Raw genomic sequence first — 27,396 nt, 5'->3', positions numbered from 1 at the left:
CTCCTCACAATCTCAAAAAGCAAAGTGGAGCACCGCACTTTGATACTGTTTACAAACTTGTTCCTGGTCTGAATTTCTATGCTGGGTCACACGAGTACTGGGGAGTGGGACACATCTTTGAGCTGTGGCATGTGCCCACTCAAGGTCTGGATTCAACTGGCAGAGTCATTTCGGAGAGGGCCCTTTCAGCCAGCCAGGGGAGTGTGGATTTGAGGGCGGGAGGGGAGGGCTGGCCGGCCAATTTTTCCTCTTCCTAACTCAGGGACGCAGACTTCAGGTGGGCTGCATCAGCAACGGAGCGCGGGAGTCCGGTCCTTCCAGCTCCTCCCACCCATCCCTCGGGGGACTAGCTGGTTAAAACGCAGGCGCGTTATCACCGCTCTCCAGCTGAACACACTGCGTGATCGAGAAAAACCAAGCCAATGACTCGAAGTGCCTGCAGAACATGGATATTTTAAACCCACTCCACTGCTCACTGCTAACCTTGAAAGTTTAAAACCCAGCACCCTTTTAGCATCAAGTAGCGAAGCTGTCGGTTAACGTAGAATAACTAAAAAGGCAGAGAACCACTGCGATTCTGTGCTGGAACATCCCTGAAATAAAATGCTTTCTTGAAGGTTTATATACCGATCCACATAAAATCTAATTACATAGCAGTGGTAGTGCCAGGACACAGATTCCATATACAAGATATATTTTATATTTTATTAAACACACAGCATTTCAAACAAGCAAACGGTTAAAAGTTATTGAGCAAAAGAAAAAAATCCTGCAGCAAGGAGTGTAGGTATTGTGTGACCAGTGTTTTTATCGTAACACATTAAATACAACCACATCATGGCCTAATTAGCTTGTTGAGTAGCCAAGTTAACAGTAGCCATTGGCCCCCCGCCCCCATCCCCATCAGTACCAGTCACACTTACAGATACCGTAACAATCTCAACACGACAGATACAGCGGCAAAAAAGGATTGATGGAGGAAAAGTCCTTCACTTTATCTTTCACGCGCTCACTGGCCCCATGGTGCAAATCCGCCATTTGGCACCTCTCGATATATTTAGGAAAGGTCTGGCCTCTTTCATGCACAGGACCACAAGTCCTGCCAGCCAACCAAAAAGCGTGAAGGGGGATTGCTTTGGGAGTGTGGCGCACTCGGTCAGATGGCTCTCTGTGGGGTGGGGGGGTCGCCAACTCTGTTTGGGTGGAATCTTGCAGGCTTCATCACATGACCCTCCCCCCCCCCCTCCCACCTCTCGAACCACCCCGCCCCCCCACACTCTCCCCATTGGTCCATCCTCCATGGTCTTCCCACGGCCGATTGGAAAGGGAAGAGCCTCTTTCTTACCCAGTTGGATTAATCATGGCCGTTAGTGAAACAGCCTCCTCCCCAACTGCAATATTTTGTTAAACGAATAAATGAAAAAAAAAACACAATGCCCCTAAGATTTCTTTCCCGGGTGTTGCTCCCAGCAATGTCCAGGAGATTATTTTTCAATTCCTGGAGACTCCAGGGCAATCCAGGAGGGTTGGCAACAAATGCTCCCTGTAAGCTGTGCGTTGTTCTGCGCGGCCTGTCCCTTTAAGTTTCTGCACATGCGCGGCATTTAAAGTGTAAAAGCTGGTGGCCTTCCCGGTTATAGGTTGAACCTCGCTGATCCGGAACCCTCGGGACCTGGATAAGGGATTTTTCTGGACGAGAGGTGGTCACGTTAAATTGGATGGTACAGGTACTGAGCAATGGGATATCGGACCTGGCTGGCTTGGGGCTGGGAGTGCGGCAGAGAGCTCATGGAGGGTGGGGGGGTGTCGCGGTGGATCGCGAGGTCAGGCCAGCGATTGCGGGAGTCGGCAGCGAGGAAGGACTTCAATTTATTCAATTTGTTCATGTCGGAGTTCTGCGCAGGCGCCACCCGGTGGCCGGGGGTGGTTCTGGACAAGGCGTGGTTCTGGATAAGGGAGTTCTGGATAAGGGAGTTCTGGATAAGGGAGTTCTGGATAAGGGAGGCTCAACCTCCTTAGTGGGAGCATTGTTGGCAACCCCAATGTGGGGAATATGCCACGCACACACACACACACACGCACACGGAAAAGGACAAAAGGTAAAGGCTGAACCATGGTTTCACATTCGCTTCATTTGGTTCACACGTTTCGCTGCGTCAGTGTGGATAGTGTATGAACAGCTAAACCTTAATCATTTGACATCTGGAATAATCCAGGTTTTACATTTGCAAAACAAATCCTTTAAAAAGAAAAAAAAAACTTTTTTTTTGATCCAAGCTCTTGCCATCCTGGTCAAAGCAGACACTTCAGACTCAGAACTCTTAAAACCTCCCGAGGCCATCCCAGTATGCACCACCCTTCGAGAAGCTAAAATGGAGCAAGGCCTCAGCGTCTCTCATCCCCACCCCTCACACCTCAGATCTCCCACCACCTCTCCTGAAGGCGCTGCTCAGTGCCGAGCTTACAGCTCACATCCCACCGTAGGCAACTAGGCCCATACAGCAGTGCCTGGTCTCTAGGCCCATACAGCAGTGCCTGGTCTCCATCGTCTTGGACCCCCTTGCCACTGGACCAAGACCTCGCTCAGCTAAGCCCCATGTGGTTGCCGGTGTGCAACGACCACCCCACGTTAAGAGAACTCACGCCCACAGGCATCTTCCACCCTTCAAAATGAAGTTCGGGACCTGGAACATCAGGACCCTCGTGAATGATGCACCACACTAGTCTGGATTAAAAATCTTCCCTCGGCACACGCTCGTGTCAACTTTTTCAGTTATAAACGTAGGAATTGAATGTGAAAGCTGTGCCTGTAAATTGGTCACATAAAATACATGGAATTTACAGCACAGAATCAGGTCAGTCGGCTCCACAGGTCCGTGCTGGTGTTTATGCTCCACACCAGTCTCCTCCCACCTCTTCTCATCTCTTCATAGGCAGCCTCTCGGAGTCGAGGAAGACGTCAGGATCTTCATCTGACCCTAGCAGCATATCCTTTTATTCCTTTCATCTCTCATGTGATTATCTATCTTCCCTTTAAATTAATCTAGGTTATTTGCCTCAACTACCCCCGCCCCGTGGTAGGAAGCAAGGTTCCCTTTAAGCTGCGCGGCTGCACAGCTCTCTGCAGCTCCCACGCAGCCGGCCCACTGGCTCTTCAATGGGAAAAAACGCGCATGCGCAGTATGTTAAAGGAGCCACGCATCCGAAAAAAAAAAAATTATGGGAACATTGGGAGCGAATTCCACATTTTCACCACTCTCTGGGTAAAGAAGTTTCTCCTGAATTCCCTAGTGGTGACTATCTTATATCTATGGCCCCCTAGTTTTGTCCTCCCCACAAGTGGAAACATCATCTCTACGTCTACCCTAACACACTCATGATTTATAAAGACCTCAATTAAGTCACTGCTCCCCCCCCTCCCCTCAGCCTGTTCAATATTTCCTGATCGGTTATAACCTCTGGTATCGACCAGGTGAATCTTTCTTGCACTTTCTCCAATGTGCTTATTGTAATATGGAGACCAGAACTGTGCAAGGTATTCTCAATGTGGTTTAACCCAGGTTTGATAAGTCACGTCTACATAGGCAGTTTGCGCTGGAATGTGGACAACAGAAATAGAAAAAATAAAAGGATAGAATGTATGACTTTAAAAATGCTGGCTGTGCTTTCTGATCCTGTTAGCCTTTGCCCTCTGACCCTGCTTCACCTAGTACCCGGAGGAGCGAAAGCTGAACGTCCAAGAGGGTATCGGGAGGTTTCCTGATAGCAACAGAGAGCCCTGCAGTGTGAAAGGTGTTCAGGTAGAAGTGGGGGATAAACTAGAAGGAAATACTGAAAGTATAAATGATACAACGCACTCCTCACACAGCAGCACATTCAGATTACAGACACATTTAAAAGTTGTTTTTTCTACTTGCTTACACCATTTGTCCCAATGGGTCTGTTCAGTCCATTCCGAGAGAGGGTTGGGGGGTGGGGGGGGGGGGGGGGGGGGGGTGGGGCTGAAACATTCTAAATCCCACGAATCACTTAAAATAAAGGGGACAAGTTAACGTCAGTGCCACAGCTAGACGCATAACAATAAGAACATAAGAATTAGGAGCAGGAGTAGGACATTCGGCCCCTCGAGCCTGCTCCGCCATTCAATGAGGTCACGGCTGATCTTCGACCTCAACTCCACTTTCCCGTACTATCCCCATATCCCTTAATATCCAAAAATCTATCGATCTCGGTCTTGAATACACTCAAAGACTGAGCTTCCACAGCCCTCTGGCTGAGAATTCCAGAGATTCACCACCCTCCGAGTGAAGAAGTTTCTCCTCATCTCAGTCCCAAATGGCCGACCCCTTATTCTGAGACTGTGACCCCTGGTTCTAGACTCCCCAGCCAGAGGAAACATCCTCCCTGCATCTACCTGGTCAAGCCCTGTAAGAATTTTGTATGTTTCAATTAGATCACCTCTCATTCTTCTAAACTCTAAAGAATATAGGCCTATCTCTCCTCATAGGACAATCCCCCCCATCCCAGGAATCAGTCTGGTGAACCTTTGTTGCACTCTCTCTAAGGCAAGTATATCCTTCCTTAGGTAAGGAGACCAAAACTGTACACAATACTCCAGGTGTGGTCTCACCAGGGCCCTATATAATTGCAGTGAGTTGTAGAAGGAAGTGACCGGGGCCCAGGAGAGGAGAGGGCCAGCCCACACTGCGATATGTGCGCGCACTAGGTCCGTGCAGTAGAGCTGGTTTCCAGTCGTCTTGGTTAACCCTTGCCACTGGACCAAGACCTAGCTCTGTCAAGCCCCGTGTGGTGGATGGTGTGCAACGGCCACCACACGTTAAAAAAATCCACGCACAGGCATCTTCCACCCTTCAACATGTAGTTCGGGATCCGGAATATTAGGTCCTTCATTGAAACATCTGTGAACTCATCCCTTTTTGGCGTGGAAGCAAGTCATCCTCGCTTTGAGGGACCGCCTATGATGATGATAATTGCAGTAAGATTTCTTTATTTATATACTCAAAACCTCTTGTAATAAAGGCCAACATACCATTTGCTTTCCTAATTGCTTGCTATACCTGCCTGTTAACTTTCAGTGATTCCTGTACAAGGACACCCAGGTCCCTTTGAACACTAACATTTCCCAATCCCTCACCATTTGAAAATACTCTGCTTTTCTAGTTTTCTTCACATTTCTCCACATTATATTCCATTTGCCACGTTCGTGCCCACTCACTTAGCCTGTTTATATCCCCTTGAAGTCTCTTTGCATCCTCCTCACAACTTACATTGCCACCGAGCAAGATGAATTCCCACCTTAAAGCCCCCACACATCCCCTCGCTACTGCACCTCTAAATCTCCAAAGTTATTCCATTGTGTTACAACTTGATGTTTGAGGGAGGAAAAAATTAAAACAAACCACCACAAAAAAATAATGTTCAACCTGCACCAGGCCTGTTGCTCTGCCAACGTGCTGAGCTCTCTACAGAAATATCTGCCCCAGCGCTTAGTTTTAATTATTGAAATTATTGAGGGGGCTTGACAAGGTAGACGCAGAGAGGATGTTTCCCCTCGTGGGGGAATCTAGAACCAGGGGGCATAGTTTCAGAACAAGGGGTCGCCCATTTAAAACGGAAATGAGGAGGAATTTCTTCTCTCAGAGGGTGGTGAATTTTTGGAATTCTCTGCCCCAGAGAGCTGTGGAGGCTGGGTCACTGAATATATTTAAGGTGGAGACAGACAAGAGTTTTGAACGGCAGGGTTATGGGGAGCGGGCAGGGAAGTGGAGCTGAGGCCAAGATCAGATCAGCCATGATCTTATTGAATGGCGGAGAAGGCTCGAGGGGCTGTCTGGCCTACTTCTGCGGACTCAATTAGTTTTTTTGGAGACATGGATATGAAAGGTCATAGCCCAAGCTCCTTTAGCATGACCAAAATGTCTATTTTGAGCAGCCCGGTACTGCAAAAGGATGGGTTTAAGAGGATGGTAGCGCGTTTTAACCTCATTCTTCCAAAAATCAAACCCTACGACCTCCCCGTTTTTAAACAGAGGAGATCATAGAGTCCCTGACTTTTAAACGTCTCATCCGAAGGGACAGCAAGATGTACGACATTTTATTCAAACTAAAATAATGTTGGGGGCTGGAGGAGAAATGTTTCATGAATATATCTGGCCGTTCAACTTTAAAGTCAATCTACTTGTTTTCTTTTGGGGGGGGGGGGGTGGGGCTGAGAAGAGTAAGCTGTGCTCTTTTGAAAATAACAGAGGTTATGGACCGTCCCTTTGGTGGGAATAATTTTACAATCATTCCTCCTCCTCCCCCCCACACCCAGACAGCTGAAGGTCTCTTACAGGGCTCCGTACTTGGCCTCGTATTTGGAGATGATGTTCTTGTACCGTCCCACTTCCTTGCGTAGCTCAGCCACCTCCAGCCTCAGGGCAGAGTTTTCCTTCTCCAGGAAGGCAGCCCGCACTGTGATCTGATTCTCCTTCAGCCTCCGGGCGTCTCGCGAGCGTTTCGCTGCCACGTTGTTCTTCTTGCGCCTGGACCAGTATCGGTCATCCTTAAAGAAATACAACAACAACTTGTATTTACAAGGCGCCTTTAACGGTCCCACGGCGCTTCGCGTCAGTGTTACAAGACAAAAAAAAACACAGGCAAATCTGACACCGAGCCACACAAGAAGAAATTACAAAAGCTTGGACAAAGAGGTAGGTTTTAAGGAGCATCTTAAAAAAGGAGGAAAGAGAGGTAGAGAGGCGGAGAGGTTTAGGGAGGGAGTTCCAGAGCTTGGGGCCCAGGCAGCTGAAGGCACGGCCACCGATGGTTTGAACGATTATAATCAGGGATACTCAAGGGGACAGAATTTGAGGAGCGCAGACATCTCAGGGGGAGGGGGGGGTTGTGGGGCGATAAAGAGATTACAGAGATAGGGAGGGGAGAGGCCATGGAGGGATTTGTAAACAATATAATATAATAAATATATATTAAAAAAGGCACCAGCCCAGGCCAGTTTTGTGAAGTTTTAAAAACAAATGTCCTTTCCTAAAAGGTGGCAGCTCTCTTGTTGGTGACTCTCCAGCATTTCGTCCATTGAGAAAGACTTGGATTTATACAGTGCCTGAGGTTTCCATGGCTCTGTGGGTTGGCATACCATCTACTGTGGTACACAGACACAGACAGCAAAAAGGAGGGAGAGAGAAAACAGGGAATTATAGATCGGTCAGCCTGACTTCGGTAGTGGGTAAAATGATGGAATCAATTATTAAGGATGTCATAGCAGCGCATTTGGAAAGAGGTGACATGATAGGTCCAAGTCAGCATGGATTTGTGAAAGGGAAATCATGCTTGACAAATCTTCTGGAATTTTTTGAGGATGTTTCCAGTAGAGTGGACGAGGGAGAACCAGTTGATGTGGTATATTTGGACTTTCAGAAGGCTTTCGACAAGGTCCCACACAAGAGATTAATGTGCAAAGTTAAAGCAAATGGGATTGGGGGTAGTGTGCTGACGTGGATTGAGAACTGGTTGTCAGACATGAAGCAAAGAGTAGGAGTAAATGGGTACTTTTCAGAATGGCAGGCAGTGACTAGTGGGGTACTGCAAGGTTCTGTGCTGGAGCCTCAGCTGTTTACACTGTACATTAATGATTTAGACGAGGGGATTAAATGTAGTATCTCCAAATTTGCGGATGACACTAAGTTGGGTGGCAGTGTGAGCTGCGAGGAGGATGCTATGAGGCTGCAGAGTGACTTGGATAGGTTAGGTGAGTGGGCAAATGCATGGCAGATGAAGTATAATGTGGATAAATGTGAGGTTATCCACTTTGGTGGTAAAAACAGAGAGACAGACTATTATCTGAATGGTGACAGATTAGGAAAAGGAGAGGTGCAACGAGACCTGGGTGTCATGGTACATCAGTCATTGAAGGTTGGCATGCAGGTACAGCAGGCGGTTAAGAAAGCAAATGGCATGTTGGCCTTCATAGCGAGGGGATTTGAGTACAGGGGCAGGGAGGTGTTGCTACAATTGTACAGGGCCTTGGTGAGGCCACACCTGGAGTATTGTGTACAGTTTTGGTCTCCTAACTTGAGGAAGGACATTCTTGCTATTGAGGGAGTGCAGCGAAGGTTCACCAGACTGATTCCCGGGATGGTGGGACTGACCTATCAAGAAAGATTGGATCAACTGGGCTTGTATTCACTGGAGTTTAGAAGAATGAGAGGGGACCTCAGAAACGTTTAAAATTCTGATGGGTTTAGACAGGTTAGATGCAGGAAGAACGTTCCCAATGTTGGGGAAGTCCAGAACCAGGGGTCACAGTCTAAGGATAAGGGGTAAGCCATTTAGGACCGAGATGAGGAGAAACTTCTTCACCCAGAGAGTGGTGAACCTGTGGAATTCTCTACCACAGAAAGTAGTTGAGGCCAATTCACTAAATATATTCAAAAGGGAGTTAGATGAAGTCCTTACTACTCGGGGGATCAAGGAGTATGGCGAGAAAGCAGGAAGGGGTTACTGAATTTGCATGTTCAGCCATGAACTAATTGAATGGCGGTGCAGGCTAGAAGGGCCGAATGGCCTACTTCTGCCGCTATTTTCTATGTTTCTATGTTTCTAAGATCCCAGATTCAGTTCCCAGTCTGTTTGGCATTATCTTAGGTATTGATTACAACCGATCGCAGTAAGGGGTTGGCTATTTAGGACTGAGGAATTTCTTCACTCAGAGGGTTGTGAATCTTTGGAATTCTCCGCCCCAGAGGAGGCTGAGTCATTGAGAAAGGGCAGTTGAGGTCGAAGATCAGCCATGATCTTAGTGAATGGCGGAACAGGCTCGAGGGGCCGTATGGTCTACTCCTGCTCTCTGCACTGAGAAGGAAGGACATTAGGGTAAATGCTCCTGATTGCTATCCAGTGAGCCCTGCTAATGTGCAAGACATCAGGTTGGGTTTTTTAAAGATTCATTCACGAAATGTGGGCGTCGCTGGCAAGACTAGCATTTATTGCCCATCCCTAATTGCCCCTTGAGAAGGTGGTGGTGAGCCACCTTCTTGAACCGCTGCAGTCCGTGTGGTGAAGGTGCTCCCACAGTGCTGTTAGGGAGGGAGTTCCAGGATTTTGACCCAGCGACGATGAAAGAACGGCGAGAGAGGGAGAGAGAGCGCGAGAGAGTTTTAAAACAAAACAGAACTCCCCCCCCCCCCCCCCCACCCTACCCCCACCCAATAGTGTCTCTGAGGCATTAGTGACTAATACCATTAAGGTTTTCATCAGAACCATGGTCCTATACAATAGACAGAGATACTGAGATATCTATGAGAGCTATAGAGATGCAACCAAAGATACAGAGATATACATATGGCTAGAGATGGAGACAGACGCACAAAGATTGCTGATCTCCTCAAGGAGGTACCAAAGTTGCTCACAGCCAATAAATTTAAGAAAGGATATACTTGCTTTGGAGGCAGTTCAGAGAAGGTTCACTCGGTTGATTCCGGAGATGAGGGGGTTGACCTATGAGGAAAGGTTGAGTAGGTTGGGCCTCTACTCATTGGAATTCAGAAGAATGAGAGGTGATCTTATCGAAACGTATAAGATAATGAGGGGGCTTGACAAGGTGGATGCAGAGAGGATGTTTCCACTGATAGGATACTAGGGGGCATAATTTTAGAATAAGGGGCCGCCCATTTAAAACTGAGATAAGGAGGAATTTCTTCTCTGAGGGTTGTGGATCTGTGGAATTCGCTGCCTCAGAGAGCTGTGGAAGCTGGGTCATTGAATAAATTTAAGACAGAAATAGACGGTTTCTTAACAGATAAGGGCTTATGGGGAGCGGGCAGGGAAGTGGAGCTGAGTCCATGATCGGATCAGCCATGATCTTATTAAATGGCGGAGCAGGCTCGAGGAGCCGAAAGGCTTTCTCCTGCTCCTATTTCTTATGTTCTTATGTAAATTACTTTTGAAATGCAGTCATTATTGTTTTGTCGGCCAACTCGGGAACCAACATGCACACAGCAAGATCCCAAACTATCGGTGTGATCGATGCGTCCACAGAGACAAAGTGAATGAGGTCTGAACTTGTGAAAAAGGGTGGGAGCCATAACCACTCGGATCTGTTACAAGTGAGGCTGCGTCACAGGCCTGGAGAACAGTTTCTGGCTGCCTATTGAAAGGTGGTTTAGAGTTTTAAAAAAAAACAGGCACGGAGGCAGGATCGCCAGCCCAAACTCTTAAACTAGGCCAGATTGTACTTCCCAAACCAGCGAGTGATCGCAGAGCAATAGTCTTACACACAGAACAGCCAAACTGTTTACATAATAAAGTGTGGCGAGAAGGACACGAGTTAAAGTATCCAAGTTGGCTTTAATTCACCTTCCATCACCACAGGCTTCCTTCAGCAGATAATTGGCAGAAGAACTGAGGGGTGGAGGAAGTTGGCAAGGGATTTTATTTTTACGCAGCGAGTTGTGATCGGGAATGTGCTGCCTGAAAGGGCAGTGGAAGCAGATTCAATAATATCTTTCAAAAGGGAGGGGCCATTTTTAATGCAATGAAGACTTTTCGTATCGACAGGTTATTTAACCGTACTGGCCCGAGGGCTGGGCTCGATCCTGCTCTCACCCAATATCCACATACTCCAGAATTGTGCTGCACAGTCCGAGTATTTCACACACTGACTGTCACATCCTGCTCAAATCCTAATGATCACATTGAGAACAATCGAATGTTTTTTTTCTCTCCCCTCTTCCCATTTGCCTGAGTGACCAGAGTGGAAGAAAATGTGTAATTGTGAATTTAAAAAGGTGGTGTTTCTGGTGTGTGTACTAACAGGGCTCATTGCATACATGTTCATAAAACTCTCGGCCGTTGTACACACTACACAGCTCGCACTCAGAGCAAGCGGGGCAGCTGTGTCAGCCGTGGCTTAGTTGAAAGCACCCTTGCCTCAGAGTCAGAAGGTTGTTCCACTCCAGAGACTTGAGCACATAAATCTAGGGCTGACACTCCAGTGCAGTGCTGAGGGAGTGCTGCACTGTCGGAGGTGCCGTCTTTCGGCTGAGACGTTAAAACGAGGCCCCGTCTTCCCCCTCAGGTGGAAATAAAAGATCCCAGGGCACTATTTCGAAGAAGAGCAGGGGAGTTCTCCCTAGTGTCCTGGGGCCAATATTTATCCCTCAATCAACATCGCTAAAACAGATTATCTGGTCATTATCACATTGCTGTTTGTGGGAGCTTACTGTGCGCAAATTGGCTGCCGTATTTGCTACACTACAACAGTGACTACACTTCAAAAAGTACTTCATCGGCTGTGAAGCGCTTTGGGACGTCTGGTGGGCAAGAAAGGCGCTACATAAATGCAAGTCTTTCTTTCTCTCTGTGTCACACAGGATCCCAGGAATCAACTTGTCAACAATCGTGTGATGAGTCTGGAGCAGGAGCAGCCATGAGCTGCAGGGTTTGAATTGCAAGGCCGCAGCAGAGAGGTGGGCAGACAGATACCTTTTGCTCGTCTGGGACGTAGATCTTTTTGGCCTTTTTAATCATGGGCTGCGGTTTGAGCTCCTCGTCCGAGAATTTGTGCTTGCGAGGGTTGAACAGCTCGCCCCCGGGGACGCTGGACAGCGCCAGGTCTGTGGGGTCCGGTTCAAAATTCACCAGCACGTCAATCGTCTCCAGGTCAGCAGGGCTTGGAGTTTGCCGGTCAGAATTGTCCCCGTCAGAATCTGGAATGTGGGAGAGCACAGGTACAGAGATCGGTTACAGAAAAACTGCCTTTGAAATCCTTAAAAAAAAACTTCAAGGGATCATTTGTGAGCAGATCATAAATGCTCGAGATTTGGTGTTCCTCCCACATTTCACATCAGATTAATCTCACACCATGACAATGCATGCACCAGGAAACAAATTAGCTAACAACTAAAAAAATAACCGATTACAACATCAGTGTGTGCTCACACGCACCAGGAGCTTGCACTGAAAGAAGCACAATTCGTTCCTCGGGATACTGCGATAGGAAGCCAAGGTTAATCTTAAACTGGTTTTGTTGGTTGGCACACCGCTCAGTGCGGAGTCGATCCATATTGAGCCCGGATCAACACGGTTACAGCAATTAGCCTCGGCACGCCTCCACTATGGAAGGGGGAAACAGATCAAAAATCGGCAAGGGTTTTATTTAAGGATTCATTTCCCTTAAAGGTGTCAGGGCGCGAAAACACACAGAAAACAACTTTTATTCTGTGGGATTTCACTGTGGAAATACAATGCAGAGATAGATCTGCCCGGGGCTGGTTAGTGGCTTGTGGGGAACGGGACATTTTTAAAACACTCTTGATAAATGACACCCTCTGTGTTGAAGCTTATGGTCTCGGATGAGGCATTCAGGGGGATTAAACCTGCAACAGCAAACACAAAAGGTCTTTGTTGAAAGTTACGTTATCTGAATACCGTGATCCACAGTCAACTCTGGTTGGCATTCCTCTTCCCCCCACCGCTCCCCCCCCGCTCTTTCCTGCTTTTGGGAATGGTATCACAGATGCTGGCTGCCCCTCTGTAACCTCACCAAGGAGCCACAGTGCGAGCTGTGCAGATTTGCTATTTCATCGCATGAGGGCAATGACAGTTCAGCTCGACCTCTTCCCCAACTGCAGAAGAATATTGCTACAAGTGCCAACAAGATATTTTGCCCCCCCTACTTCCCATCTTTTGGCCTCGCAAGGGAGATTGCTAATATAGCAAGTAGGGTAATGTTATACTTATGGGCCCCCGTCTCTACTTGGAACAATGCCGAGACTGGCCAAACGTAAGAAATAGGAGCAGGAGTTGGCCATTTGGCCCCTCGAGCCTGCTCCGCCACTCAATAAGATCGTGGCTGATCTGATCTTGGCCTCAACTCCACTTCCCCGCCCGCTCCCCATAACCCTCGACTCCCTTATCGTTCAAAAATCTGCCTATCTCCGCCTTAAATACATTCAATCTCGCATTCGGTCTTAGATAGAGGAGACTTTCGTCCTGTGGCTCTGGACTGAATTTGAATCCAGGTCTGGAAGCACAACACTCAATCCAAGCATTTAATCTGCACGTCAGTCGGCACCCACCATCACTATCCGCCGTGGGGTACCTCATGCTCCTGGAACCAGGAGAGGACAGAGTCGGGGACAACGCCTTGCCTTCCAACTCCACCACTGGCAGGAGGCTATCGTCCAGCGAGTCCTGCAGCTCGAGCTGGCTGGGGCTGTCAGGGATGCCATTTTCCAGCAGGAATTCGTCGAGATCCATGTACTCGAGGTGAAAGGTCTCGCCATCGTACGGGATGGTCTTGTCCCAGATGGCTGGCATGAGGGAGGCTGAGGCTACCACGGTGCTGCCGGCTGCTTCATCCACACTCTTCGCTTTGTCCTTGTCTTTCTCTGAAAAAATTAAAGGCACTTGATTATTGTTATCAACTAAAATAGTTGTAGAGCTGTTGAATTGTGAGTGGCTTAGCCAGTCACATGAACATAAGAAACTAGGAGCAGGAGTAGGCCATACGGCCCCTCGAGCCTGCTCCGCCATTCAAAAAGATCATGGCTGATCTGATCATGGACTCAGCTCCACTTCCCCTCCCACTCCCCATAACCTCTTACCCCCTTATTGTTTAAGAAACTGTCTATTTCTATCATAAATTTATTCAATGTCCCAGCTTCCACAGCTCTCTGAGGCAGCAAATTCCACAGATCCACAACCCTCAGAGAAGAAATTTCTCCTCATCTCAGTTCTAAATGGGCGGCCCCTTACTCTAAGATCATGCCCTCTAGTTCTAGTCTCCCCCATCAGTGGAAACATCCTCCCTGCATCCACCTTGTCAAGACCCCTCATAATCTTATACGTTTCAATAAGATCACCTCTCATTCTTCTGAATCCCAATGATGTTCACAAGACTCAATAAAACCCCAGTCAGTTGGGTTAGGGGATCCACGATGAGGCAGGAGGTTGTGAGCCTGGTGGGTGAACTGGTAATGTGTAGTGTGATTGTTAAACCTTTGTTAATAAACCAACCAGTTCTTAATAATAATTTTTAAAAAGCAAAATACTGCAGAAGCTGGAATCTAAAATAAAAACAGAGAATGCTGGAAATCTCAACAGGTCAGGCAGCATCTGAGGAGAGAAAGAGAGTTAACGTTTCAGGTCGATGACCCTGCGTCAGAAGTTCGAGACGTTACAGATTCTTGCGGAAGTGCAAGGGGGCACTGAAAGGGGGAGGGGAGTAAAGACCAAAAGGGAAGATCTGTAATAGGGTGGAAGGCAGGAGAGATTTGAGAGACAAAGGGGATGATGGGCCAAATTGAGATGGTAATGGCACAAGTTAGGAAACAAAACATGAGTCTAGATAGGGTGTGAATAAATTACCAGCTGCCATGGGAAAGAGAGAGAGAACAAAATTAAAAAGCGGGGGGGGGGGGAAAGAGGGGTGGGGGGGTGTTGTAAAAAAAAAAAAGAAGGAAAGGGAACAAAAAAGGGGCAGAGGTCACGGTCTGAAATTGTTGAACTCGCTGTTGAGTCCCAAAGGCCGTAAAGTGCCTAAATGAAAGATGAGGTGCTGTTCCTCGAGCTTGTGTTGAGCTTCATTGGAACAGTGTAGGAGACCGAGGACGGAGAGGTCAGAGTGGGAGTAGAGCGGGGAATTAAAGTGACAGGTGACCGGAATCTGTTACATTTTGAACTTTTGCCAGTTCTGACGAAAGGTCATCGACTTGTTTCTCTTCACAGATGCTGCCTTGACCCGCTGAAATAACCAGGCAAGCTTGTCTCTCTGCTGTTGGTAGAAAGCATTTCAATTTAAAAATGAACAGCTGTGTTTTGCTGTACAATTTACACATGTGAATAGTCTGAATATCACTGAGCCCCCTGTGGCATCTCCTCGAGTAACCATTCTTGGTTACCTGCAGTGCCAGCAGGCTATTTGACCATAAATGAAGCATCACAGTCACGCCAATCCTGTCAAGTGTTGTTTGTGCACGCACGCACACATCATTGTTGTTTGGGAATGGTAGAGGCCTCAAATTACAAGTCAACTTCAGTTTCCAGCAGAGAAGCATCTTAAAATTGTGACATTCATATAGCGCCTTTAAAAGTATTAAAACATCGCAAGGCGATTCACTTTATCAATTTGAAACCGAGCCACATTAGGAGATATTGGGACAAGTGACCGAAAAGCTTGGGTGGGTTTTAAGGAGTATCTTAAAGGAGAGAGAGGCAGAGAGGTTGAGAGAGGAAATTCCAGAGCTTAGGCCGTAAACAGCTGAAAGCATGGCCGCCAATGGTAGAGCAATGGAATTCGGCGATGCACAATATCTTACTCAGGTATGTCATACTCGCCATGATTAAATAGTTAAATAGTACTTCATCGTTCCCCTGCCCACCAGTTTTCTTCCCTTCTCTCCGAAGGCCATTTACTCCCTCACTGGGGCACTTCCACAGGCAGCAATGGATATCCAGCCTTACCCAACGAGCCATTATTCACGCGTGTACCTCAATAGTGGACAGCCAAAGGCTATCCAAAAATCAGAGCCGAGCCTGACCTGGTCCGTGACGTGTACAGCAATGAGGTTATTCCAGTTTAAGAGATTGGGGAGGACCAAGGGACACAAGTTTAAACCATGCAACAGTAGGAATGGACTGGGCGTTGGACAGTTCTCCATTTCCCAGAGAGTAGTGAGCCTCTGGAATGTGTGGCCGGCTGATGTGGCGGGTGCTGACCCTCGAAGTCTTTCTTTCAGGTGTATAAAATTGTGTGGAACCTAGATAGAGTGGATAGGACCTATTTCCCCGAGCAGACAGGTCAATAACCAGGGGGCATAGATTTAAAGTACAGCTAGAGCGTTCGAAATCCGGAAACCTTGGGACCGAGGCAGTTCCAGATTTCGGGTATTTCCGGATTTCGGAACATCTTTCTGATGTCCCGAGTCCGGATATGCCTGGGCCGAGGTGCTGGGGGGTGGGGGGGGGGGGGTCAGCGATGGAGCAGGTTGGCGGTGGAGGGGGTCGGGTCGGTACGGGTCTGTCTTGAATATATTCAACGACTAAGGATCAACAGCCCTCTCGGGTAGAGAATTCCGAGGAAGGATATACTTGCCTTAGAGGGAGTGCGATGTAGGTTTACTAGACGGATTCCTAGGATGGGGGCGGGGGGTGGGGGGGGAATTGTCCTACGAGGAGAGATTGCATAAACTAGGCCTATATTCCCTTGAGTTTAGAGGTGACCTCATTGAAATGTATAAAATTCTTCAGAGGTTTAGGGTAGATACTGAGAGAATATTTTCCTGGCTGGTGAGTCTAGAACTAGGGGGTCTCAGTCTCAGAATAAGGGGTCAGCCATTTAGGACTGAGATGATCAGAAATTGCTTTAGCCCTCTCCTATGTTTGAAGGTGCTGGCTTTCGTTCTATGGAAGCCTTGGGTAACTCATCATCGTGGTCAGGAGGCTTCCAGACAGCCCTGGGGACTAGTGACCCCTGCCCAAGGTGTCCCAATCTCACTCTTAGCCAATCGGGGATTACTGCCTGAGTAAGAACCTTGGCCTGATTTTCCCTCTCTCATGGACTTTCCAGCCAACACCTGAACAGGTACCACGTTGCTTCACAGGAGCATTATAAAACAAAATTTGACACCAAGCCACATAAGATACTGGGGCAGAAGAGGCAAGGAGCATCTTTAAGGAGGAAAGAGAGGTAGAGAAGCAAAGAGGTTTAGGGAGGGAGTTCCAGAGCTAAGGGTCTTGGGAGCTGAAGGCACGGCCACCAATGGTGGAGCAGTCGGTGTCATCAGTGTCGCAATGACTCGGTTGACGCGAGCAACGTCCCTCCCCTTCAGTTAAAGGGGAAGGCCCACTGGGCCACCAGGGAGGGTTTCGGACGGGCCAGCGGTCCAGCACCCAAGGGGGCGGTGCGGGGCTGCCAGCTGGAGGCCCAGCCGAACCCGTGGCCGCCATTGTTGGGCCGATTTCAGAGTCGGCCGACAATTAAAATAAAATGGCGGCCACGGCAGAGCGCCCTCCCCTTTTAAGGGCAGATGCGCCGCCCAGCCACTGGCAGCTTCCCGCTGGGAAAACTGTCGGGGGCACCGAACGGCAGATCCGCTCCCACGGGGCAATCTCCCTCGCGGACGGAGAGGGGTCACCACCAGGCGGGAAGGAGTTGGCGTGTGCCAGATGGGATGGCAACCCGTTTCCGCTGACTCCGGCCTGGGGGCAATTTCAGAAGGGTCTGCCCATCTGCCTGCCCCTGGTTGGAAAGGCCTTACCGCCCCATTACCGTCTCTTAAGGGGGCAATTTCAGCCCCCAAGTGTGGTCTCCATCTGAAGCAGGGTTTAAAGGGCAGCGGACAATGCGACCAGGGCAGTGTTGCCCTATTTGTTTGCCAAATGTGGATAATTCGGAATCTAGATGTGGCTAATTGCATTTCTGATTAGTAAATGAAAAGCAAATAGCCACCATGGATGGGCATTTAATCGCAATAATAATTTGCACAGCTAAAATGGCAAGGTGAAAAGTAGCGTGTACAAGTGGTTTTTGATCAATGTGAGGCCTTTACTTCCTTGATTATTGAACGGTGGCAGATATTAAGTAAAGATACACAAGTACATTTAGCTGTATTGTGAGAGTGTGTGCAAGGAGTTTTCGACTATAATTACAGGTTGAACCTCCCTTATCCAGAACTCCCTTATCCAGAACCCCCCTCGTCCAGAACCATTCCTGACCACCGGGCGGCGCATGCACAGAACTCCGGCATGAACAAATTGAAGTCCTTCCTCAGTGCCTGCTCCCGCAATCGCGGGCCTGACCCCGCGAGCCACCGCAACCCCCCCTCCCCCCATAATCTCTCTGCCGCGCTCCCAGCCCCAAGCCAGCCAGTCCCGATAGCCCCTTGCTCAGTACCCGTACCATCCAATTTAATGTGACCACCCCTCGTTCGGAAAAATCCAGGTCCCGAGGATTCCGGATAAGGGAGGTTCAACATGTAGTACCTTCAAGCGAGAGCTGGACCTGCTTCTAGCTGGTGCCGAGATCACCACTTACACAAAAAGGGAGGTACTGCGTGGAATTAACAGGGCCAGAGTGAACTCCTGGACTAGTTTCAATGATCTGGTGAGGAGGGGCGTGCGGGGGGTCGGAGAGAAAGTCCAGAGATTTCACCCCCCCCTGCAAATTGGCCCGAGTTTAAATCTGGTTTGTTGCCTCTCCCAGGAGATCACATTGTTTCCGGTGTGGTGGGGAGTATTGTGATACACAAGGTATCAGTACTTCAGCCTCCATTTTAAAGTCATTTATTCTGTTCTTATTTTTTATATAATCTTTGATGATAGATATGCAACTGTTACTGCGGGTTTTAGGGTGTGCTCAGAGATCAAGACCAGTTTCTGAGTGTAATCCACTGATCAATCATCTGGGCCAATGCGAATAATGATGGACAGGTAAAGACCCTCTGCTACATCCAACCTGTCCCACACAACTGTGACACCTTGTGTATCACAATATATACACTCCCCACCCCACCCGAAACCATGTGATCTCCTGGGCGAAGCAATAACCCAGATTTTAAAAACCCGGACCAATTTGGGGGGGAAAAGAATCTGGGAACTTCCTCTCCAACCCCACTCCCCCGGCAATCGAAACGAATCCAGGAGATCATTCTGGCCCTGAATTCACTGCAGTTACCTGCTTTTTGCCAGAGGGGACGTCCACTCCAGCCAGAAACAGGTCCAGCTCTCCATCAACAGATGGAATGCTGTTCGATTGCTTCCTTCATATGTTGGGCAATGACTTAATGAAAGACAATTGCTAAAGGCCAGCAGAAGATTACTGTAAAATGTGATGGGCCGTGTTGCTATCCCCGTTGCAAGGCTGCTTTGAGAACCAGCAGCGTGACAGCCTCGGAGATCAACTGGAAACCAGGATCAATCCTGGAGTTTTCCTGGTTTGTGTGGAGAAACTGAGGAAATTCACTTCCCGTAGTTACCCGATATCATTAAACTACCCTCCCATATGTCCTAATTTGCTTAAGAATGCCAAATAAAACACAAGAATTAGCAGCAAGAGTAGGCCACATGGCCCCTCGAGCCTGCTCCACCGTTCAATAAGATCACGGCTGATCTTCGACCTCAACTCCACTTTCCCACCCGATCCCCTTATCCCTCGATTCCCCTAGAGTCCAAAAATCTATCGATCTCAGCCTTGAATATATTCAGAGACTCAGCATCCACAGCCCTCTGGGATAGAGATTTCCAAAGATTCACAACCCTCTGAGTGAAGAAATTCCTCTGCATCTCAGCCTTAAATGGCCGACCCCTTATCCTGCGATTGTGCTCTCTAGTTCTAGACTCTCCAGCCAGGGGAAGCAGAACCCAACCACTCCATTGGGACTGTCTCAGACCTCATACCACAATTTACTTCTGTGCCCAGTCAGTCAAAAATGTAACCAAGACTCTTCAGTGGTTAGGACAATCCAGATGTTTGCCAACCCTTTGCAAGAAGACGTTATATATTCATTATGCATTCAACTTTCTTGTCCAAATTTTGATCCATGTCTCCTTGACCTACAGCTTGCATTAATATTCAGTATCTCTTCGGAATCCAGTCTGCCATGAGAGATCCTAAAATATCTGGTCTGCAGGATACAGTTAACCAGTCACTGGAGAGCCCCAACATCTGCAAACAGCCTTTTATCATATGATTAACTTGTATTCTACTTGGAATAAACATTTATGCTTTCACACTACAGACTCAATGTACATTACCAGTGCAGAATCATATGGTCATGAGTTGAGAGAGTTTACTTTGCACTTTTAAAGGAATTATATGAGAAATATCTATGCACATATTAATGTTCTTGTAAAGTCAGCCGTGGCTCAGTGGGTAGCACCCTAGCCTCTGAGTCAGAAGGTTGTGGGTTCAAGTCAGGGACTCAAGTCAGGGACTCGAGCACATAAATCTAGGCTGATGCTCCAGTGCAGTGCTGAGGGAGCGCTGCACTGTTGGAGGTGCCGTCTTTCGGATGAGACGTTAAACCGAGGCCCCGTCTGCTCTCTCAGGTGGATGTAAAAGATCCCGTGGCGCTATTTCAAAGAAAAGCAGGAGAGTTGTCTCCGGTGTCCTGGGCCAATATTTATTGCTCAATCAACATCACTAAAAACAGATTACCTGTTCATTATCACATTGCTGTTTGTGGGAGCTTGCTGTGCGCAAATTGGCTGCTGCGTTTCCAACATTACAACAGTAGCTACGCTCCAAAAATACTTCATTGGCTGTAAAGCTCTTTGGGACATGATCGTGAAAGGCGCTATAGAAATGCAAGTCTTTCTTTTCATCTGAAGTTTTTCTCCCCCCCATAATTGAAGTGCTCAGATACATAATTTCAGGAAGTCACTGTCACAGAGCATTCATTCATGTCTTACTCAGAGCTGCAACTCTGGACAATTCTGCTTTCTCAGGCACAAAATGCCCTTTTGTCTGTCCCCTTTCAATTGTGTAAAAGCATCTATGGAGGAAACAATGATTACTGTCACGGGGTGGGTGGGGGAGGGGAGAAAAGGCGGGGGGAAAGAGAGGGGGTCTTCGACACTTTCAAACTGGGACCTGCATTTTTGATCTTGCCACACATCATTTGACTAACGACTACCAGACATCCCTATTTCACTTCCTTCAGTACAGTATTTTGTTTCTGTTACACCTCCGCCACCGTGAAGCCACTTCCTAGTACAATCCCACTTTAACGTGCCTCGAATTAAAAGCAAACATTTTTTTGGTGGGGAGGGAGGAAGTGAAACTGGGAGGAGACACTTCTTTCTATAAGCCTTATTTTCCTCTGGCCAAGAGGGCCCACAACAGCTCCCCAATCCAGCCCGAGAACTTGCATTTCTATAGCACCTTTTATGACCACGGGATGTCCCAAAGCGCTTTACAGCCAATGAAGTACTTCTGAAGTGTAGTCACTGTTGTAATGTAGGAAACGCAGCAATCAGTTGGTGCACAGCAAGCTCCCACAAACAGCAACCCGATAAATGACCAGATCATCTATTATTGTGGCGTTGATTGAGGGATAACTATTGGGCAGGGAGCCAGGGATAACTCCCCTGCTCTTCTTCGAAAATAGTGCCATGAGCTCTTTTCCATCCACCCGTGATGGCAGACGGGGCCACGGTTTAACATCTCATCCGAAAGACGGCACCTCCAACAGTGCAGCACTTCCTCAGCACTGCACTGGGAGTGTCAGTCTAGATTTTAGTGTTCAAGTCCCTGGACTGGGCCTTTACCCACAACCTTCTGAATCGGAGGGAGAGTCATACCCACTGAGCCACGGCTGACAAATATATAATCACTGAATAGGTAAGAGAAGCCCATTGTGACCCTCCCTCTGGGTTCGAGTGGACCACTGCCGTTTCTATTAGGTGCCTGCTTACAGCAGTATAGTTGGGGTAGATGAAGGATTCACAGCTATACCGTCATGCTATCACTCCCTGGTACACCCCAAGGCTCCAGCTAGCTTTCTGACTGCATCAGCAGCAAGGCTTTGCTCAACGATCCAAAAGCAAAAATACTGCAGCTGTTGTAAATAGAAACAGTAAATGCTGGAAATGCTCAGCAGGTCAGGCAGCATCAGTGGAGAGAGAAAGAGAGTTAACGTTTCAGGTCGATGACCTTGCACCAAGTTCTCACGAAAGATCAGCGACCTGGAAGGTTATGGGAAATTTTAACCCCCGCTCCACCCTCCAAAAAAACTGATAGGTTTGGATCAGGCGAGATGATAAGAGAGCTTAAACCCGACCCTAACCTACTCACATTCGGTTTTAACAGAGGCGGAATGGGGGGTGGACAACCAATCCTCTCCCAGGAGGTGGGCCGGTCATTTAAATATTATGAGTCTGCGTGCCTCAGATTTAATCTCTCTTTTATATTCAACCCTGGCTGGCCGGGAAACCAGACAGCAAAAGAAAAGCGAGGACTGTGTGATCCAGCAGTTAAGTGCCTTTCCGCGGTGCAGCAAATAATTAAGAAAGCAAATGGTATGTTGCCCCGTATTACAAGAGGATTTGAGTATAAGAGTAAAGAAGTCTTACTGCAATTATATAGGGGACCCGGTGAGACCACATCTGGAGTATTGTGTACAGTTTGGGTCTCCTTAGGTAAGAATATACTTACCACAGAGAGAGTGCATGGAAGGTTCACCAGACTGATTCCTGGGATGGGGGGATTGTCCTATGAGGAGAGATTGAGTAGACGAGGCCTATATTCTCTAGAGTTTAGAAGAATGAGAGATGATCTCATTGAAACATACAAAATTCTTACAGGGTAGATGCAGGGAAGATGCTTCCCCTGGTTGGAGAGTCTAGAACCAGTGGTCACAATGTCAGAACAAGGGGTCGGCCATTTAGGACTGAGATGAGGAGGAATTTCTTCACTCAGAGGGTGGTGAATCTTTGGAATTCTCTACCCCAGCGGGTTGCGGAGGCTCAGCCTTTGAGTATATTCAAGACAGAGATCGATAGATTTTTGGATATAAAGGGAATCAAGGGATATGGGGATAGTGCAGGAAAGTGGAGTTGAGGTAGAAGATCAGCCATGATCTCATTGAATGGCGGAACAGGCTCGAAAGGCCGAATGGCCTACTCCTGCTCCTAATTCTTATGTTACCTGCTGGATTCAGCTCATCTTCCCACCCTCCCCCGCGCACCCTCCCTTCCTCCAGTCTAACCAATCCCTCACTCACTCCCTCCTCGGTGCTCTCCGACTGCGACCCTTCTGATCAACCACATCCCCACCACACCCCCCCAATATCCCCTTGAGCCTTCCCGCTCTCTGCCCATGGCCTAGTGCCGACCTGCCCGCCCAACAGCTCAAGCTGACTGGTGGCGGCCGGGAAAATGGAGACAAAATGTTATTCAGGTCCTCTGGCTTTCCTGAACGCAAAACAGTTCCGCTCCCTCCCCGCCTCCGAGCTAAATAGCAGGCCCATTAACTTAGTTTCTCTCCCCACAGATGCTGCCAGGCCCGCTGAGCATATCCACCTTTTATTTCTTAAATGATTTTGACTCTGAGCTGAGATTTTTGTGCCTGCTTGCATGACAAAGTATTTTTATTTTTTTTTTAAAAAAGGATAGGGTGAATGCTCACGCGAATGTATTTTATTCATTTCTCTCCTCTTTCTGCAATATACTTCCAAAGCTTCTCCTCAATACCCTGACCATTTCTGATAACCAAGCCCTGGATGGATATTGAACTAGTTGTTCAACCACACGAAGTCTGCGCCTCATCCTATCCTCATGCAATGTCCACAAATATGCACTTTGGAACAAGAGTCACCTGGAAGCAATCAGTAGCCAGAACCCAGGCTTCAACACACATTAAAAATAAAAACAGTCAGTGCATTGTTGGTCAAAATTGGCAACTGACAACTTCATAAAACCAAACTGCTTCACTGAAAAGACAGACAGACGGCACTCCTACAGCAGGTTGTTGTATATACACAACAGAGGCTTAGATGTGTATACAAGCCCAATACAGTCCTCAATCATTTTGCACACAAGCAGTACAAGTATCTCAATCCTCGAAACCGATAACAAATCATATCGGTGGAGGAAGCCTGGTCAGTATCAGCCGTGGCTCAGTGGGCAGCACTCTCGCCTCTGAGTCAGCAGGTTGTGGGTTCAAATTCCACTCCTGGGACTTGAGCACATAAATCTAGGCTGACACTCCAGCTGAGGGAGTGGTGCACTGTCGGAGGTGCCGTCTTTCAGTGTTCCCATGCGCCTGCTGCTCTTGTTGAACTGAGGTCCCGTCTGCCCTCTTAGGTGGACATAAAAGATCCCATGGCACTATTTCGAAGAAGAGCAGGGGAGTTATCCCCGGTGTCCTGGTCAATATTTATCCCTCAAATCAACATCACTAAAACAAATTATCTGAATCATTATCACACTGCTTATTGTGAAATCTTGTGTGCAAATTGGCTGCCATATTACAACAGTGACTACACTCCAGAAAGTACTTAATTGGCTGTAAAGCACTTTGAGATATCTGGTGGTCGTGAAAGGCGCGATGTAAATACAAGTCTTTCATTTTTCAAAAGGATTTGAAAGTGGTATATGCTGGATAATGGAGAATGGACAAAAGAGCTAAGTTTATAATATAAAATGTAGTTCTCCCTGCTGACCTAAATGCAAAGTCCTGTGTGAGTGTCTGTAATACTCGCACAGAATTTGATGAATGAATAATTTATACAATGGTCAGAGGACATTTCCCATAAGATTAAATTGAGAAAAATGTTTTCTTTCTAAATTCGTTCCTGGATTGTGGTCGTCACTGGCAAGGCTGGCATTTATTGCCAATCTCGAGGAAAGTGGTGGTGAGCCGCCTTCTTGAACCGCAGCAGTCCTTGTGGTGAAGGTTCTCCCACAGTGCTGTTAGGGAGTTCCAGGATTTTGACCCCAGCCACGATGAAGGAATGGCCGATATATTTCCAAGTCAGGATGGTGTGTGACTTGGAGGGGAACATGGAGGTGGTGGTGTTCCCATGCACCTGCTGCCCTTGTCTTTCTAGGTGGTAGAGGTCGCGGGTTTCTATTAAAAGCTTTGGCAAAATAGGAACAGGAGGCAGCCATTCAGCCCCTTGCGCCATCCAATTAGATCATGGCTGATCTGTATCTCAACTCCATTAAATTACCTTTGATCCAGAATCCTCACCTCACCAAAATGTATCCACGTTAGTGAGGATTGATCAGACAGAGATTGGCCCAGTGTTCGCGGGGTTGCCCCCACACCCATCATTTGCTCCACTCCCCAGTGTCCTGCTCACCTTGTTGCCTCCACATTCCCCTCCATCACATCCAGCGTTAAATATCTTCACATTACCTGGGGGGGGGGGGGGCGGGGAGCCTGAGGGAACGGACCACAGAGACCAGGACCCGACGGTGATCGGGAAGCTCAGGGGGTGCTTCGAGCAGGTGGTGGGACCCGGGGGAGGGTTTGAACTTGCCGGGCAGTAGGACCTGGGCAGGTGATCGGGAGGAGAACCCAGGGGGTGAAACCGGGGGGGCGGTAGGACCCGTGGGTGGATCCGGAGGAATGAATCAGATGGGCGGTAGGACCCGGCAATGACCTGGGGGCGGGCAGTAGGACCCAGCGGTGACCCAGCGGGCGTTAGGACCTGGCGGCAGGCGGTAAGACCCGGCAATGACCCGGGGACGGGCAGTAGGACTTAGCAGTGACCCAGCGGGCGTTAGGACCCGGCGGCAGGCGGTAGGACCCGGCAATGACCCGGGGGCGGGCAGTAGGACCCAGCGGGCGTTAGGACCTGGCGGCAGGCGGTAGGACCCGGCAATGACCCGGGGGCAGGCAGTAGGACCTAGCGGTGACCCAGCGGGCGTTAGGACCTGGCGGCAGGCGGTAGGACCCGGCGGCAGGCGGTAGGACCCGGCGGCAGGCGGTAGGACCCGGCGGTGATCCGGGGGGTGGTAGGACTCAGGGGCGGGCAGTAAGACCCGGCGGTGACCCGGGGGGTGGTAGGACCCAGGGGCGGGCAGTAAGACCCGGCGGTGACCCGGGGGGTGGTAGGACCCAGAGGCGGGCGGTAAGACCCGGCGGTGACCCGGGGGGTGGTAGGACCCAGAGGCGGGCGGTAAGACCCGGCGGTGACCCGGCGGGTGGTAGGACCCAGCGGGCGGTAGGACCCAGCGGTGACCCGGCGGGCGGTAGGACCCAGCGGGCGGTAGGACCCAGCGGTGACCCGGCGGGAGGTAGGACCCAGCGGGCGGTAGGACCCAGGGGCAGGCAGTAGGACCCAGGGGTGACCCGGCGGGCGGTAGGACCCAGGGGCGAGCGGTAGGACCCGGCGGTGACCCGGCAGGCGGTAGGTCCCAGGGGCGGGCGGTAGGACCCGGCGGTGACCCGGCAGGCGGTAGGTCCCAGGGGCGGGCGGTAGGACCCAGCGGGCGGTACGACCCAGGGGCAGGCGGTAGGACCCAGGGGCGGGCGGTAGGACCCGGCGGTGACCCGGCAGGCGGAAGATCCCAGGGACGGGCGGTAGGACCCGGCGGTGACCCGGCAGGCGGTAGATCCCAGGGGCGGGCGGTAGGACCCAGCGGTGACCCGGGGAGAGGGGGATGGGGACGCGGCCTTGTTTTGAAGCCGGTTCCAGCCTGTCCTTACCCTGATCTTCCAGCAGTTTGTGCGGCGGGTTCTCGATCAGACTCTGTAAAACCACCGGGAACGAGGACAGCATCGGCGACTCGCGCTCCGGGACCTGCGGACTCTTGCGGTGCATTTTCTTTAGAAAACAACGGAATGTTTGTCCGCAGCGAGCCCGGAGCTGTCAGTCCCAACACCCAACATTCACCTCAGTGTCCCGAGCAGCTCATTCCATATTCATGAGCTGCCAATCTGCGCGCAGCAAAACACCAAATGTCATTGATCCTCCGGGATCTATTAACATAATTAATGAGGCCCTCGGACCGTCCGGGCTCTCTATTGGTGCTCATTCCTATAATATATTCCAACGTCTGACGTCGAACGTGAATATCCTAATTTATGTAGCGGCGCTGATTCTGATTGGTCCAAAAGAAAAGCACTTTGAAAGGGTTGATTTTTATTATAGTTAGGCGGCTTTGATACACTTTAGGCCCGACAGGTTTGTGTTCTCCGCCGCCCCCGATTGATATCGTGCCAAGAGTGGTGTTTGTCGATGGCGGTGTTATATAAGACCTTATTAGCATAATTTATTCAATCGCCGCTCGTCGCCGGCTCGCGCGTGCGCGGTCATGGGGCGGTGGGGGGCGGGTCGTCACGTGGCGGGCGGCGGACCAATGGTGGGCCGAGCTGAGGGCCTGGGTCAGGCGACAGGGCACGTGCAGCCACAGCGTGAGCCTGGAACAGCCTGACCTACATTGGCATTGGGCGACCATTGCATTGCTCACATTGCATTGCACATGTATCCTTACACATGACCTTCTCTGACCTCACTTGTCACTTGGCAACCGTGAGGGACTACGGAGTGTCCTCCACCGTTGAGGTTGCCCGCCCCACCCACCCCGGCGCAAATGTTTGTTGCCTTGACGACATGCAGGCCGTGACCAGGCTGACACTCCCAGTGCAGTGCTGAAACAGATTATCTGGTCATGATCACATTGCTGCTTGTGGGAGCATGCTGTGCACCAATTGGCTGCCGCGTTTCCTGCATTAACACAGTGACTATATTTCAAAAAGTACGACAGTGGTTGTGAAGCATTTTGGGACGTCCGGTGGATGTGAAAGTTTTTTTTCCTCATGGAGACACCAGGTATAACCCTGGAGGGTTGGGATAGGCACAGCAGTGTCACCAGTCAAACGGCCTCACCTCCGTCCCCCCATCCCCGCAATATATTTACACCTAC

General features: G+C 49.3%; 1 protein-coding gene across 1 annotated transcript; it reads right to left on the bottom strand.

The window, feature by feature from the left end:
* On the bottom strand, positions 1-26,439 carry tefa (TEF transcription factor, PAR bZIP family member a). The gene is made up of 4 exons (XM_070861649.1): positions 26,177-26,439; positions 13,098-13,409; positions 11,503-11,726; positions 1-6,565 (listed from the first exon to the last, which is right to left on the bottom strand). The coding sequence occupies exons 1-4, from the start codon at positions 26,289-26,291 to the stop codon at positions 6,350-6,352; spliced, it is 867 nt and encodes a 288-aa protein (XP_070717750.1). The 5' UTR covers positions 26,292-26,439; the 3' UTR covers positions 1-6,349.
* Positions 26,440-27,396: the final 957 nt, after the last annotated feature.

This window comes from Pristiophorus japonicus, chromosome 19 (assembly GCF_044704955.1).
Source record: "Pristiophorus japonicus isolate sPriJap1 chromosome 19, sPriJap1.hap1, whole genome shotgun sequence".
NCBI lineage: Eukaryota > Metazoa > Chordata > Chondrichthyes > Pristiophoridae > Pristiophorus > Pristiophorus japonicus.
This window is presented reverse-complemented; position numbering and strand designations above follow the sequence as displayed.

Coding starts and splice junctions, on each gene's coding strand:
- tefa (XM_070861649.1), bottom strand. CDS start 26,291: ATGCACCGCAAGAGTCCGCAGGTCCCGGAGCGCGAGTCGCCGATGCTG. Junction 13,410..26,176: donor CAAACTGCTGGAAGATCAGG/GTAAGGACAGGC, acceptor TAATTTTTTCAG/AGAAAGACAAGGACAAAGCG. Junction 11,727..13,097: donor CCCCACGGCGGATAGTGATG/GTGGGTGCCGAC, acceptor CCCACATTCCAG/ATTCTGACGGGGACAATTCT.